General features: G+C 39.8%; 1 protein-coding gene across 1 annotated transcript; it reads left to right on the top strand.

Annotated features, from left to right (window-relative positions):
- Window positions 1-7,936: 7,936 nt before the first annotated feature.
- Window positions 7,937-15,500, top strand: LOC139165562 (tyrosine-protein phosphatase non-receptor type substrate 1-like). Its single transcript, XM_070748756.1, has 3 exons — window positions 7,937-8,016; window positions 10,956-11,297; window positions 15,041-15,500. The coding sequence occupies exons 1-3, from the start codon at window positions 7,938-7,940 to the stop codon at window positions 15,184-15,186; spliced, it is 567 nt and encodes a 188-aa protein (XP_070604857.1). The 5' UTR covers window position 7,937; the 3' UTR covers window positions 15,187-15,500.
- The last annotated feature ends 1,738 nt before the right edge of the window (window positions 15,501-17,238 follow it).

Genomic DNA, 17,238 nt, shown 5'->3' with positions numbered 1-17,238 from the left:
AGTGAGTGAATGAATGAATGAATGAATGAATGAATAAATAAATAAATAAATAAATAAATAAATAAATAAATAAATAAATAAATAAATAAATATGGCAATACAATGAAATATCACCCAGGATTGCTAATCCTGACAGTCTCGTAGATAGTCTGGTCTTCTTTCCTCAATGCCACAATCGGAGGGCAGAATCAATTGGGACTTCCGCCCCATTTTGCATGCAGGAACCATGAGCCCAAAGCTCTTCTGACTGACCTTTTTGACTTTCTTTGCTCAGTTCCTCCCAAAATGAGTCTTGAGACCAAGCCACCTTCTCCTGTCCCACTCAACGCCTCAGTGACGGTGACCTGCAATGCAGAAAGCTTTTATCCAGAAGATGCAACAATGGAGTTGTTTGCCAAGGATGCCCCAAGCAGAAAAGGAATGGTTCCCCCGAGAATTTTGAATCCCGATGGGACCTTTTCCTTTGAGAGCTACCTGGAGGTGATGGCCACCCAAGACAGGAACTCCTCCGTGTTTCTTTGCCAGGTCCAACACGATTCCCAGCCTCTGGTCATCGAAACCCCGCTCTTCATTACGAGGCCACCTGAAAAACCTGAAAATCTAGAAACTAACAGTAAGTGTGTATTTTCAATTTTTTCTTCGTCGGTTTTATTATTTTTTTAAAATAAAAAGTTGTTTCTTCCCAACAAACAAGTGTAAATATACATAGAGTACACATATCATATCATCAGAGCATCCATAGGTGTTGTGAATGCTTCTCTCCATCTCTGGCAATGTCAGATTCTGAGATTAGATTAGATTAGATTTATTGGATTTATATGCCGCCCCTCTCTGCAGACCCGGGGCGGCTCACAACAATGGTGAAGAACAATATATAGTAACAAATCTAATATTTGAAAATCTAGGTTACAGTTTTAGATTAAAAGTCCAAAAAAAAAGAAACCCCAATACAGTGATACCTTGTCTTACAAACTTAATTGGTTCCGGGACAAGGTTCTTAAGGTGAAATTTTGTAAGATGAAACAATGTTTCCCATAGGAATCCATGGGAAAGCGATTAATGCGTGCAAGCCCAAAATTCACCCCTTTTGCCAACCGAAGCGCCTGTTTTTGTGAGGCTGGGATTCCCCTGAGGTTCCCCTCCATGGGAAACCCCACCTCCGGACTTCTGTGTTTTTGCAATGCTGCAGGGTGAATCCCAGCATGGGAATCCCAGCAGCGCAAAAACGAGTGCTTCGCTGGCAATGGAAGTCCGGAGGTGGGGTTTCCCAGCAACGGGAGCATCAGTGAAATCGCAGCATTGCAAAAACACCAAAGTCCTTGAAACCCCACCTCCGGACCTCTGTGTTTTTGTGATGCTGCGATTTCACTGAGGCTCCCCTCACTGGGAAACCCCACCTCCGGACTTCCGTTGCCAGCAATGCGCCCGTTTTTGCGCTGCTGGGATTCCCCTGCAGCAGCACAAAAACACGGAAGTCCAGAGGTGGGGTTTCCCATGGTGGGGAGCCTCAGGGGACTCCCAGCAGTGCAAAAACGGGTTCTTCGCTGGCAACGGAAGTCCGGAGGCGGGGCATCCCAGCGGCAGCGGTGGGTTTGTCAGGTGAAAATAGTTTGTAAGAAGACGCAAAAAAAATTTTAAACCCCAGATTTGTATCTCAAAGTTTGTATGATGAGGCGTTTGTAAGATGAGGTATCACTGTATATAAAAAACAACACACAATTGAATCGTACACAAAAACTACATGGGCAAGGGGGAGAATGTTCAATTCCCTTGAATTTATTTTATTTTATTTATTTATTTTATTTATTCTTTGTCCAATATACAATACATATGGAAGAGAATAGACATTAAGTAATATATATGACGATAGAAAGTAAAAAGAAGAGAAGTAGATGGGAGGGAGAGAATATATATGACATAAGAGATAAGGAGAGAATATATGATAGATAGATAGATAGATAGATAGATAGATAGATAGATAGATAGATAGATAGATAGATAGATAGATGATAGATAGATGATAGATAGATGATAGATAGATAGATAGATAGATAGATAGATAGATAGATAGATAGATAGATAGATAGATAGATAGATGATAGATAGATGATAGATAGATAGATAGATAGATAGATGTTAGATAGATGATAGATAGATAGATGATAGATAGATAGATGATAGATAGATAGATGATAGATAGATGATAGATAGATAGATGATAGATGATAGATAGATAGATAGATAGATAGATAGATAGATAGATAGATAGATAGAGATAGAGACACAGATACAGATATAGATATAGATAAGGAGAGAATATATATGACATATGAGATAAGGAAAGACAATTGGACAGGGGACGATAGGCACATCAGTGCACTTATATACGCCCCTTACTGGCCTCTTAGGAACCTGGAGAGGTCAATCGTGGAGAGTCTAAGGGAGAAGTGTTGGGGGTTGGGAGTTGACACTATTGAGTCCGGTAATGAGTTCCATGCTTCGACAACTCGATTGTTAAAGTCATATTTTTTACAGTCAAGTTTGGAGCGGTTAATATTAAGTTTGAATCTGTTGTGGGCTCTTGTGTTGTTGCGGTTGAAGCTGAAGTGGTCGTTGACCAGAAGGACGTTGCAGCGTATGATCTTGTGGGCAATACTTAAATCGTGTTTTAGGCGCCGCAGTTCTAAGCTTTCAAGACCCAGGATAGATAGTCTATTTGAATGAATCTCTGTTATTCTGTTTCGTTAATCCACTGTCTTTTCTCCACAGACCCACAGAAATACTACTTCATTCTTCTCTGCGTCACACTCTTCCTGAGCAAAGCCACCATCCTTCTTCTCATCTCTTGCCTCATCCTAGTCAAAATATATGGACACAAGAGGACAAAACTTCCAGAAGGCGACAGGAAGTGAGGAAAAGTCTAGAACTTCAACTTAGGGAACTTCCCCACAGATTTTTCAGGATGAGAAAAGATCGTGCTAGGATATCAGTTAATAATAATAATATTAAAATGCTTGTATAATGAGTGGTTCATTCCCCCAAAATGTATAAAGGTCTAAGCCTATGAAACCAAGGCGGAGATTTTTTTTTTTTTTTTTAAATAACCTTATTTTGTTTCGCCATGTTTGCATTTCAAATGAATGTACCTTAAAATGCTTGCTTCTTTATTTAAATAAAGTTTTAAAAAACAAACACCTTGGAAACAGAAGTAATTGTTATTTTGACATACATTTAAAAGATTAGGAAAGAGGGGAGAAAAGTATGAAGTTATTTGGGGGAAAGATCAAAAGCCACATGAGAAAATATTATTTGACTGAAAAAGTAGTAGATCCTTGGAACAAACTTCCAGCAGACGTGGTAGATAAATCCACAGTAACTGAATTGAAACATGCCTGGGATAGACATAGATCCATCCCTAAGATAAAATACAGAAAATAGTATAAGGGCAGACTATATGGACCAGGAGGTCCTTTTCTGCCGTCATACTTCTATATTTCTATGTTTCTATTTGCTTATGGAAGTCGTAAGAAAAACCAGTGGGGTAAAGTGTAAAATATTAGTATTTTATAACTGATATGGGGGGATTGTTGTTGTTGTTGTTGTTGTTGTTTTTCTGATTGTTTTGTTCTTGTTGGTTTGTTTGCTCTTTTTTTCTGCATTGTTTTTAATGTATATAAATGAATACAAACTATTTGTTTTTTAAAAAAATGAAGTTATAAAGGAGCAAATGTAAAAATCACAGAAGTTTGGGAGCGTAGATATGCTTTTGAAATACAAAGGAGTCACAAAACGTTTAAATGTCCACGTTCAATGCTTGTGTCTCTGCTGTTTGTGGGGACGAAGATAATTTGCCAGGAATTGTGTCACTCAATAAATTTATGTTAAGGGAACAAAGAAAGTTAAAGGTGTTGCTTTCAGGTATTTTACTTGATTAATTGAATTAATTGTCTACCTTGTACTGCTTTCATTTTTGAGCCCACATCTTCTCCAGATCCTTCAGGGAGAGTTCAGAACCGCAGCAGAAGTTCCTTTTTAAATAATAATAATAATAATAATAATAATAATAATAATAATAATAATAATAATAATAATAATGTCTGGTGTGTTATGCTCCAGAATTCGGTCAGTCTGAAGTCGGAAGTCCCACAGTAGTTTTGCTTGCTCATTTTCGACCACTTTTTGGGGCTTATGATCCCATCAGTTCTTTGCCACTGGGAAATGGTAGTTCCGGATCCACTGGAACTTGTGCCGGAACTACCATTTCCCAGTGACAAAGAACTGGTGGGATCATAAGCCCGAAAAAGTGGTCGAAAATGAGCAAGCAAAACTACTGTGGGACTTCTGACTTCAGACTGACCGGATTCTGAAGCATAACACATCAGACATTGTGATTGTGGAGAAAAAGAAAGTATGGATCATCGACATCGCAATCCCAGGGGACAGCAGAATTGAGGAGAAGCAGCTAGAGAAATTAGTGAAATACGAAGATCTAAAAATCGAGCTTTAACGACTCTGGCATAAGCCAGTGAAAGTGGTCCCAGTGGTACTTGGCACGCTGGGCGCAGTGCCAAAGGATCTCAGCGGACATTTGAAAACCATCGGAATTGACAAAATCTCCATCTGTCAATTGCAACAGGCCGCTTTACTGGGATTGGCAAACATAATTCGCCGCTACATCACGCAGTCTTAGGTGCTTGGGAAGTGCATAGTGATCTCGTTTGCTATGTTGTACTGACATAATACTACTACTACTACTACTAATAATAATAATAATAATAATAATAATAATAATAATAATAATAAAAATAAAAATAAAAATAATTTTATTGAAATATTCATATTAAAAACAAAACATATAAACCCAGCAGAATTTCCTTGTCTCTCTATTTTCTTCGACAGGAAACCGACAAATCTCTTCATCTTATCAATCTTTGCTTAAGCCTTTGCTGCCACCATCTCAATTGCTTAACATGTTTTGCTCGAGTCTTCTTCCCAAATATGTCTTGCCTTGAACCTCTCCTTTCCTGTTTGTTTCTACTAGCCATATCTGATCATTCAAAAACTGTCCCAAAATGATGTATTGTGGGGTGGTTAATTAGTAACTGACAGGGAATATTTTAGACCCTGGCTCCCTCTTATGGTCAAACAACATTACTACAACGGTGGGGTTTGTTTTGTTTTGTTTTTGCATAAATATTATTTTGCAAAAATTTAGTTTAAAATTAACAAAATAATAAAGTGGCCATTCTATATTCTATTCTACTCACTATTCTATTTTATTCACTATTCTATTCTATTCTGCATTCTCTTGTCTTCCTTTCCCTTCCATTGCATTCTATTCCAGCCCATATTTTCTATATTCTATTCTATTCTATTTTTATTTTTTTATTTTTTTTATTTTGTCCAATACACAATAATACACAATGAAGGTAATAGGGGACACCTTTGAGGAAATAAAATTAGAGAAAGAATAGAAGAGAAAATATAAGATAAAATAAATCGATGAGAATAGAATGATATATTATTATTATTTTTGTTGTTATTATTATTATTATTATTATTATTATTATTATTATTATTATTATTATTATTATTATTATTATTGGATTAATTGGATTTGTATGCCGCCCCTCTCTGGAGACTCGGAGCGGAGTCTCCAGAAAAGATATATGGGATATAGGAGAGACAATAGGATAGGGGACGGAAGGCACTCCAGTGCACTTATGCACGCCCCTTACTGACCTCTTAGGAATCTGGAGAGGTCAACCCTGGACAGTCTAAGGGTAAAATGTTGGGGGTTAGGGGATGATACTACAAAGTCCGGTAATTAGTTCCACGCTTCAACAATTCTATTGCTAAAGTCGTATTTTTTACTGTCAAGTTTGGAGCGGTTAACATTAAATTTGAATCTGTTGCGTGCTCTTGTGTTGTTGTGGTTAAAGTTGAAACTATTCTATTCCATTCCATTCCATTCCCCTCTCTTCCTTTCCCTTCCATATTTTCTCTACTCTACTCTATTCTACTCTACTCTATTCTTTCCATCTATTCCAGTCATGCAGGAAATAATGTCCATGTAGGAGATTTCATGACTTGGCAGCGATATGGAAACAAGGTCAACCAATGGGGGCTGTTTGCTCATTCAGACAGCAAAGAGCCTGTTTTGGGTATAGGAAGAGTTCCTTCTGACTGTACCTACTTACAATCCATCCTCTCTACAACGTGGAAGTTTGAAAAGGAGAACTGTGATAGAAGGTCAACCATAAAATCTGACAAACTAGTGTCAGTCGAGTTCTTGAGGCTAGTTATGAAATTTCTTTACTCATTGCTAAATCTGGCAAAAAAGATCATACTAAGGGGAGGATTTAATTAAACCATCAATATCAGCAGTTCTTCAAACACGTCTGAGAAAAGATGAATAAAATAGAATAGAATGGAATGGAATAAAAGAATTGGAAGGGACCTTGGAGATCTTCTAATCCAGTGTTTCCCAACCTTGGCAACTTGAAGATATTTGGACGTCAACTCCCAGAATTCCCCTGCCAGCATTAGAAGAGCCTTCTCTGTGGGGGCCCAGGCTTCACACTGCCCCCACCCTCCTCATCTTCCGAAAGAGTTTAAAAAATCATCGTTGCGGCCAGGCTTGGAGTTCCTTAGATCTTCCCCCCTGACCAATGAATGCTTTACTTTGATTGTTGAATGAATGATATTAATGGGTTTTTTTCTTTTTAATTAGAATTTTAAAAACTCTATTAATTTGGATTGCTATTATTCTTGTTTTTCTGTACATGCTGTGAGCCGCCCCGAGTCCTCAGAGAGGGGCGGCATACAAATCCAGATAGATAGATAGATAGATAGATAGATAGATAGATAGATAGATAGATAGATAGATAGATAGATAGATAGATTAGAGAGAGGGAGGGAGGGAGGGAGAGATGATAGATAGATAGATAGATAGATAGATAGATAGATAGATAGATAGATAGATAGATAGATAGATAGATAGATAGATAGAGGTGGGTGGGTGGGTGAGTGAGTGAGTGAGTAAATAAATAAATAAACAAACAAACAAACAAACAAATAAATAAATAAATAAATAAATAAATGCAAAATGGGCCGCATGGAGACTCCTGAGGGGGGAGGGGAGGCATGGGTGGACCACTCAAAAAGCAGCTGGCCAGCACGGATGAGGAGTAGAGGTGACCTAGGGCAACGTCTTGCATGCCTGCAGAGATGGCTCCTTGTGCCACTTGTGGTACGCGTGCCATAGGTTCACCATCACGGCTCTATAGCATTGTTTGGAGGGTAGAAGTTCAAACAATTTATGTCCTGGATGCGAGGGGTCTGTAAATATTTTCACATCCCTCTTTTTGACTCCTGCAGTATCCACGTCCTCAATGAAGGGCAGGTGGCCAGCAATTGTTTTTTCTGCAGTCCTGATTCTCCTCTGAAGTCTGTGTCGGTCCTGTCGGGTTGCAGAACTTTACCAGACAGTTATAGAGATGCGGATGACGGACTCAATGATTTCTCTGTAGAACTGGATCAGCAGCTCCTTGGGCAGTTTGAGTTTCTTGAGTTGGCGTAGAAAGAACATTTTTTTGGTTGTCCTTTTTTGATGTTGGGTGACCATTTTAGGTCTTGAGATATGATGGAAGCTAGAAAAATGAAGGTCTCTACTGTTGATACTGTGTTGTCTAGTATTGTAAGAGGTGGTAGGATGGAAGGGTTTCTCCTAAAGTCTATCACCATTTCTACAGTTTTGAGTGTGTTCTGTTCCAGATTGTCCTCCCACAAGATTAGTTGTTCAACCTCCCATCTGTATGCAGATTTCAACATAGCAAGAAGGAAATGAAAGTTTATCTTGTTCTCCTTCTGCGTTGGGAAAGATTGAGTAGGCCAGACGGGAAGTCCACCCAGAAGTTTCTCCTGCTGCTATCGGCATGGCTGCCCGGAGGTCCTTCAAGAGAATCCGTGGTCCTCCTCAGCTGCTGCTGCTGTTGCTTCTTCCATGGGGTCTGGGTGAGTGTTGGTAGTTGAGATTTATTTTATTTTTTATTTATTTTATTTATTTTTATTTATTTATTTATTCTGTCCAATGCACAACAATACACAATGAAGGTTATAGAGGTTATACTCGAGTAAAATATATTAGAGAAAGAATAGAAGTGAAAATTTAGGAATAGAATATATCAATTAGAGAACAGAAGGATATTATGAGAGTAGTATAAGAAGAATAGAAGAATAGTAGATATGAGAGATGAGATATAGGAGAGTCAGTAGGACAGGGGACGGGAGGCACGCTAGTGCACTTATGCACGCCTCTTACTGACCTCTTAGGAATCTGGACAGGTCAACTGTGGAGAGTCTAAGGGTAAAATGTTGTGGGTTAGGGGAAGATACTACGGAGTCCGGTAATGAGTTCCACGCTTCGACAACTCGATTACTAAAGTCCTATTTTTTACAGTCCAATTTGGAGCGGTTAATATTAAGCTTGTATTTCTTGTGTGCTCTTGTGTTGTTGTGGTTGAAGATGAAGTAATCGTTGACACACAGGACGTTGCAGCATATGATCTTGTGGGCAATACTTAGATCTTGTTTAAGGCGTCTTAGTTCTAGGCTTTCTAGGCCCAGGATTGAAAGTCTAGTTTCGTAGGGTATTCTGTTTCAAGTGGAGGAGTGAAGGGCTCTTCTGGTGAAGTATCTTTGGACATTTTCAAGGGTGTTAATGTCTGAGATGCGATATGGGTTCCAAACAGATGAGTTGGATTCAACAATGGATCTGGTGAAAGTTTTGTATGCTCTGGTAAGTAGTATGAGATTGCCAGAGCTGAAGCTATGTAGGATAAGATTAACAACTCTAGAAGCCTTCTTGGTGATGTTGTTGCAGTGGGCTTTGGCGCTTAGGTCTTTTGTTATTAGTACTACGAGGTCCTTAACTGAGTGGGGGTTATCTGTGATAATTTGTTTGTTCAGTTTCTATTTGTGGTTCTGATTCTTTTTGCCCATGTGTTGGACAGAGCATTTGCTGGTTGAGATTTGGAGTTGCCATGTGTTATTTACAACTGGAGTAGAATCCAGTGCATGAGAAATATGAAGGCTGCTTCAAGCCTGCTGAGGTCTTCTAAACAGTGTGATCACCAGATCCTCCTGAAAAGGCCAGTCCCATTTTAATTAATCTCATCTTACTATTAATCTCATTGTTCCCAGCACCCATCTCCACCCAACTGCACCCACTTATGAGGACATGTCTGTAGCTTTGTTGCTTGCATTCTTACAATTTATATTGTTTCCTAGTATGATTCGATTGATTATTTGTACCCTATGGCTATAATTAAGTGTGGTACCTTGTGATTCCTGATGAATGTATCTTCTCACCAACCCCTTTGAAAATGCCCCTTTCCACTTTCCCCCCGGCCACTAGTTTTGAAACATAGAAACATAGAAGATTGACGGCAGAAAAAGACCTCATGGTCCATCTAGTCTGCCCTTATACTATGTCCTGTTTTTTATCTTAGGATGGATATATGTTTATCTCAGGCATGTTTAAATTCAGTGACTGTGGATTGACCAACCACGTCTGCTGGAAGTTTGTTCCAAGGATCTACTACTCTTTCAGTGAAATAATATTTTCTCATGTTGCTTTTGATCTTTCCCCCAACTAACTTCAGATTGTGCCCCCTTGTTCTTGTGTTCACTTTCCTATTAAAAACACTCCCTTCCTGAACCTTATTTAACCCATTATTATTATTATTATTATTATTATTATTATTATTATTATTATTACTATTTATTAGATTTGTATGCCGCCCCTCTCCGTAGACTCGGGGCGGCTCACAACAAAATAAAAAAGTTCATGACAAATCTAATAATTTACAATTTAAAATATTTAAAAAATATTTAACATATTTAAATGTTTCGATCATGTCCCCCCTTTTCCTTCTGTCCTCCAGACCAGGGGTCCCCAACCACCGGGCCGCGGACCAGTACCGGGCCGCGGGGCATGTTGCACCGGTCCGTGGAGTCAGCAGCTGCCGGCCCTCATGCCGCCACCCCCTCCCTCCAGCGCTTCGCCTCCCGCCGGGCAAGAGGCCTCGGGAGGCAGGTTCTGCTGGCCACAGGACGATGGATGGGACAGAGGGGCGGGAAGGACCGAGAGGCTCAAGCCTCTTTTGGCTTCTGCCGCGGGGCGCTTTTGCGTTTTTGGCTGGGGGGAGGCAGGAAGGCCAGCCTGACCCCCTCTCTCCAGCGCTTAGCTCCCGCTGGGCAAGAGGGCTTGGGAGGCAGGTTCTGCCGGCCACAGGACGATGGCGGGAAAGAGGGGCGGGGAGGACCAGCACCCCCATGCTTAATCCCGCCCCCAACCACGCCCCTTTCCGCCCCCACTGGGCCATAGAAAAATTGTCTTGCTGAAACTGGTCCCTGGTGGAAAAAACGTTGGGGACCACTGCTCCAGACTATACAGATTGAGTTCATTCAGTCTTTCCTGATACATTTTATGCTTAAGACCTTCCACCATTCTTGTAGCCCGTCTTTGGACCCGTTCAATTTTGTCAATATCTTTTTGTAGGTGAGGTCTCCAGAACTGAACACAGTATTCCAAATGGGGTCTCTCACCAGCGCTCTATATAAGGGGATCACAATCTCCCTCTTCCTGCTTGTTATACCTCTAGCTATGCAGCCAAGCATCCTACTTGCTTTTCCTACCGCCCGACCACACTGCTCACCCATTTTGAGACTGTCAGAAGCCACTACCCCTAAATCCTTCTCTTCTGAAGTTTTTGCTACCACAGAACTGCCAATTTCTGCCAACTCACCAGCCCTTTGAATTCAGCAACAGAAATAGAAAATGGCTTTAACAGTACCTTTCTCCTCCTTCCCTCACTTAGTCTCTGTTGTTATTGTTATTATTAATGCTTTTCTATTATTTCATTCAAAATAATGTCTCTTTTTCATTTCAGTTGTTTCAGGACAGAACATAACGATAATCCAACATCCGGAAAAAATATCAGTGGAAGCAGGAGATAACCTCACTCTACAATGTACCTTGAGCGGAGTAAACATACCTGGAAGCGTGCGGTGGTACAAGGGGAGGGACAGAAGCCAGACCCCGATTTACAGCGATAAACAAGGAGCTTCCAACAGGGGGGTGAGGGTCATCCCAGGAGACAACGCGGATTTCAGCATCATCATCCAAAACGTCCGTCCTGAAGATGACGGGACCTACTTTTGTGTGAAGTTCAGGGCAGAGGTCCCAGAGAGAGAGCTGGTTTTGGGGAAAGGCACTCTGGTTTATGTAATTGGTAAGTTGCCCTCTGCATTTGATGTTGGGGGGGTTGGAGGGGTCTGTTCCCAGTCAACTGGTGACCCTATGGCACAGGCGTCACAGGTGGCACGCAGACCCATATCTGCTGGCACTTATTGATTGATTTTGTCCAGTACACAATGAGGGTTTTAGTGGGTATACATATAATAAAATACATAATGAAGGTTATAGAGTAGATACTCATAGTAAAATATATCTAAGAAACAATAGAAGATATAGGAATAAAACATATCAATGAAAGAATAGAAGAAGAGACATAGGAATAGAAGAAAGGAATAGGAGATATAGGAGAGCAATAGGACAGGGGACGGAAGGCACTCTAGTGCACTTGTACTCGCCCCTTACTGACCTCTTAGGAATCTGGATAGGTCAACCGTGGATAATTTAAGGGTAAAGTGTTGGGGGTTTGGGGATGACACTATGGAGTCCGGTAATGTGGTAAATGATTTAGCTTTACTAGATAAATGGTCAAAGCAATGGAAACTGCAGTTTAATGTTTCCAAATGTAAAATAATGCACTTGGGGAAAAGGAATCCTCAATCTGACTATTGTATTGGCAGTTCTGTGTTAGCAAATACTTCAAAAGAAAAGGATTTAGGCGTAGTGATTTCTGACAGTCTCAAAATGGGTGAACAGTGCAGTCAGGCGGTAGGGAAAGCAAGTAGGATGCTTGGCTGCATAGCTAGAGGTATAACAAGCAGGAAGAGGGAGATTATGATCCCGCTATATAGAATGGTGGTGAGACCACATTTGGAATACTGTGTTCAGTTCTGGAGACCTCACCTACAAAAAGATATTGACAAAATTGAACGGGTCCAAAGACGGGCTACAAGAATGGTGGAAGGTCTTAAGTATAAAACGTATCAGGAAAGACTTAATGAACTCAATCTGTATAGTCTAGAGGACAGAAGGAAAAGGGGGGACATGATCGAAACATTTAAATATATTAAAGGGTTAAATAAGGTCCAGGAGGGAAGTGTTTTTAATAGGAAAGTGAACACAAGAACAAGGGGACACAATCTGAGGTTAGTTGGGGGAAAGATCAAAAGCAACATGAGAAAATATTATTTTACTGAAAGAGTAGTAGATCCTTGGAACAAACTTCCAGCAGACGTGGTAGATAAATCCACAGTAACTGAATTTAAACATGCCTGGGATAAACATATATCCATCCTAAGATAAAATACAGAAAATAGTATAAGGGCAGACTAGATGGACCATGGGGTCTTTTTCTGCCGTCAGACTTCTATGTTTCTATGTTTCTAATGAGTTCCACGCTTCGACAACTCGGTTACAGAAGTCATATTTTTTACAGTCAAGTTTGGAGCGGTTAATATTAAGTTTAAATCTGTTGTGCGCTCTTGTGTTGTTGTGGTTGAAACTGAAGTAGTCGCCGACAGGCAGGACGTTGCAGCAGATGATCTTGTGGGCAATACTTAGATCATGTTTAAGGCGTCTTAGTTCTAAGCTTTCTAGGCCCAGGATTGAAAGTCTAGTCTCATAGGGTATTCTATGTCGAGTGGAGGAGTGAAGGGCTCTTCTGGTGAAGTATCTCTAGACATTTTCAAGGATGTTAGTGTCTGAGATGCGATATGGGTTCCAAACAGATGAGCTGTATTCAAGGATGGGTCTGGCGAAAGTTTTGTAAGCTCTGGTAAGTAGTGTGAGATTGCCAGAGGAGAAGTTAGGTAGGATTAGGTTTACAACTCTTGAAGCCTTCTTGTCTATGTTGTTGCAGTGGTCTTTGGCACTTAAATCTTTTGTTATTAGTATACCAAGGTATTTAACTGAGTGGGGATTATCTGTGATAATTTGATTATTTAGTTCATATTTAGAGTTCAGTTTCTTCTTCCCAATGTGTAGGACAGAGCATTTACTAGTTGAGATTTGGAGTTGCCATGTGTTAGACCACTCAGAAACAGCGTCAAGGTCTTTTTGGAGAGTAGTTGTGTTATCGGTGGTGTTGCAGAGTTTTACATCGTCGGCGAAGAGGACACAGTTGCTTGGGATGTAATCGCAAAGGTCATTGATGTAGAGAATGAACAGCATTGGTCCGAGTACACTACCTTGGGGGACATCGCTACATTTGGTGATCCACATTACAACTGCCGCCAGAATAGCCTTTGCAGAAGTGTGGGGAAATGAGGGAATTCCACAGGAAGATCCGATTTTGGAAAAAATTATACATTGTGCAGAAATGGTAAAACATACATTAGAATTAAGAAATAATGAAGAGTCTTTATTCTATAATTGTTGGGACTTATGTTGGATTGAAAGAAAAAGGCCAAGCCGTCATAACATACTTAACTGCTAAAGGATAAAAGAAAATTACCTGGTGGCAAACTTTAATATATATATAGGAAATTAAGGTATCTATATTGATTGAGAGTGTTATCTTTTTTCTTCTTTCCTTCTTTTGTATACTTTTTGTTAATTTTACTATTAATAGTACCAAATAGCATTCATTATTATTAAGCTATTCAAATTAGGCTATAGAAATTGTACATAGTTCACATTCCTGGAGGCATCTGTAATAAGGTAAATGATTTAGCTTTACTAGATAAATGGTCAAAGCAATGGAAACTGCAGTTTAATGTTTCCAAATATAAAATAATGCACTTGGGGAAAAGGAATCCTCAATCTGAATATTGTATTGGCAGTTCTGTGTTAACAAAAACTTCAGAAGAGAAGGATTTAGGGGTCGTGATTTCTAACAGTCTCAAAATGGGTGAGCAGTGTAGTCGGGCGGTATGAAAAGCAAGTAGGATGCTTGGCTGCATAGCTAGAGGTATAACAAGCAGGAAGAGGGAGATTGTGATCCCACGATATAGAGCGCTGGTGAGACCACATTTGGAGTACTGGGTTTAGTTCTGGGGACCTCACCTACAAAAAGATATTGACAAAATTGAACGGTTCCAAAGACATAAAACGTATCAGCAAAGACTTAATGAACTCAATCTGTATAGTCTGGAGGACAGAAGGGAAAGGGGGGACATGATCAAAACATTTAAATATGTTAAAGGGTTAAATAGGGTTCAGGAGGGAAGTGTTTTTAATACGAAAGTGAACACAAGAACAAGGGGGCACAATCTGAAGTTAGTTGGGGGAAAGATCAAAAGCAACATGAAAAAATATTATTTTACTGAGAGTAGTAGATGCTTGGAACAAACTTCCATCAGACGTGGTTGGTAAATTCACAGTCACTGAATTGAAACATGCCAGGGATAAACATATATCCATCCTAAGATAAAATACAGGAAATAGTATAAGGGCAGACTAGATGGACCATGAGGTCTTTTTCTGCCGTCAATCTTCTATGTTTCTATTATAATACAGACTTGTCGCGCACTCGCCCGTTTTTTGTGAGTTTTAACTTTGTATGTCTATGTTACGTTTGTAATACTTGTATATGTATATATAAAAAATTAAAATTTCTAATAGAAATTTTAAAAAAATCAGGTTCTCCATCACCAGTATAGGATCTCCTGCTTTAGCAGTGGATTCAACTAGAACAGTGTTTCCCAACCTTGGCAACTTGAAGATATCTGGACTTCAACTCCCAGAATTCCCCAGCCAGCATTCACTGGCTGGGGAATTCTGGGAGTTGAAGTCCAGATACCTTCAAATTGCCAAGGTTGGGAAATACTGAACTAGAAGACCTCCAAGATCCCTTCCACCTCTGTTACTCTGTGTGGTTAATCCACTGTCTTTTCTCCACAGACTCACAGAAACAATTATTTGGCGTTCTCTGCACCGCGCTTTTCCTGAGCAAAGTCGCCATCCTTCTCATCTTTTGCCTTTTCCTAGTAAATGTGCGCGGACACAGAAGGACCAGATCTCGTCCCGGAACATCCCAGGAACAGTAAAAGTCTGGAACTTCAAATTAGGGACTCCTCTCCCTCACAGATTTTTAGGAGGAGAAAAGATCCAGTCAGGGAATCAACAATAATATTATTAAAATGCTTGTATCACGAGTACTTCCCTCCGCCAACCGTATAAAGATTTTTAAGCCTGTGAAATCAATTCGGAGATGATAAAGAAAACTAACTTTACTTTTTTTTGCCATGTTTGGGACTTAATTGAACCTTCCTCAAAATGTAAATGCAAATTTTTATTAGAAAGAAAGAAAGAAAGAAAGAAAGAAAGAAAGAGGAAGAGGGAGGAAGGAAGGAAGGAATGAAGGAAGGAAGGAAGGAAGGGAAGGTAGGAGGTGGAGGAAGGAAGGAAGGAAGGAAAAGGAGGAGGGAGGGAGGAAGAAAAGGAAAGAAAGAAAGAGGAGGAAAAGGGAAAGAAAGAAAGAAAGAAAGAGGAGGAAGAGTGAGGAAGGAAGGAAGAGGAGGAGGAGGAAGGAAGGAAGAAAAAGAAAGAAAAAAGAAAGAAAGAAAGAAAGAAAGAAAGAGGAAGAGGGAGGGAGGAAGGAAGGGAAAGTAGGATGAGGAGGAAGGAAGGAAGGAAGGAAGGAAGGAAAAGGAGGAGGAAGGAAGGAAGAAAAGGGAAAAAAGAAAGAAAGAAAAAAGAAAGAGGGGGAAGAGGGAGGAAGGAAGAGGAGGAGGGAGGAAGGAAGGAAGGAAGGAAGGAAGGAAGGAAGGAAGGAAGGAAGGAAGGAAGGAAGGAAGAACTGAAGAAATTGTTCTTTTGGACATGCATTGGAATGATTAGGAAAGAAAGAAAAATAAAAAGTATTTGCTTACAGAAGTTATTAAGGAGCAAATAATGCTGGGATGTAGATAGGCTTTTTGTGGAACATCTCCTTTCTTGTATTTTTCTACTATCCATTTGTGATAATTCGGAAAATGTTCCAAAACTACAGGTATGTATTGTGAGGCTTATTCTATCACTGCAGGGATTTTTTTTTTTTGCATAAATATTAATTTATAAAAGTTAGTAATAATAAATACAAAATAGGGGGGGGTTCTATAGAATTCAGTCTAAATCTTTGTTCTCAATAGAGAAAAATGACTTTTTTCAAGTTTGTTCCAATGAAATGAAAACTTTCCCCACTTCAACGTATCTGGAAGGAATGCCTCTCTCTTTCTCAAAATTCAAATAGGGACAATCTCAAACTTGTTCTCTTTTTCTTTTTCTTTCAAAGTGTACCAATGCATCCCTTGGAACATTCTTCATTGTGGCATATTGTGAATTTATTCTGTATATGTTGATTGATTGATTGATTGATTGATTGATTGATTGATTGATTGATTGATTGATTGGATTTGTATGCCGCCCCTCTCCAAGGACTTGGGGCAGTATATTGTCAAAAACAATATACCATATCTAAAAATCCAATTAATATGCTAAAAAACTTTTTTTAAACTCTAATAAAATTTAAAATCATTCATTCCCATTCACGCAGCAAAACATACTACACTCATCAGCCAGGGGGCTAGGGTCTTATGGCCCTAGCGTTTACGGAAGGCGAGGAGGGTGTGGGCAATGCTGATTCCAGAGGGCCGGGGCCCCCACAGAAAAGGCTCTTCCCCAGGTCCTGCCAAACGACATTGTTTAGTTGATGGGACCTGGAGAAAGTCTGTGGGATCACTGGGAGTCATGTAGCAGAAGGCAGTCCCAGAGGTAATCTGGTCTGATGCCATGTTATCTATTTCTAGTCATTTTTTTATGCTTTCTAATCTATGAATTGAGCCACATTTTTTAATCATTCTTGATCTTATTTATTAGCAGATTATTGGCAGTTCATTCCTTTCTATCCAGGACATAGCATATATCGTATTTTTGGGAGTATAAGACACACCTTAGTTTTTGGGAAGCAAAATAAGGGGGTAAATCTGTCTGCCAGGTATTCATCTGGCTAGCGTCCTTAGTCTGGTTAAAGCCCTAGTTAAGGGCTTTAAAAAAAGCTTATTCGAGTAGCAACGAAAGAGCTAGCAAGCCAGCAAGAGCTGGGAGGATCGTTAGCACCT

Source organism: Erythrolamprus reginae, chromosome 3, assembly GCF_031021105.1.
Source record: "Erythrolamprus reginae isolate rEryReg1 chromosome 3, rEryReg1.hap1, whole genome shotgun sequence".
NCBI classification, from domain to species: domain Eukaryota; kingdom Metazoa; phylum Chordata; class Lepidosauria; order Squamata; family Dipsadidae; genus Erythrolamprus; species Erythrolamprus reginae.
The sequence above is the reverse complement of the archived record's forward strand: the minus strand, read 5'-3'. Positions and strand labels throughout refer to the sequence as shown.

What these genes read in the sequence shown, in the direction of transcription:
- LOC139165562 (XM_070748756.1), top strand. Translation starts at nt 7,938, where the DNA reads ATGGCTGCCCGGAGGTCCTTCAAGAGAATCCGTGGTCCTCCTCAGCTG. An exon ending in GCTTCTTCCATGGGGTCTGG is followed by an intron (nt 8,017 to 10,955) that starts GTGAGTGTTGGT and finishes TTTTCATTTCAG; the next exon opens with TTGTTTCAGGACAGAACATA. An exon ending in CACTCTGGTTTATGTAATTG is followed by an intron (nt 11,298 to 15,040) that starts GTAAGTTGCCCT and finishes TTTTCTCCACAG; the next exon opens with ACTCACAGAAACAATTATTT.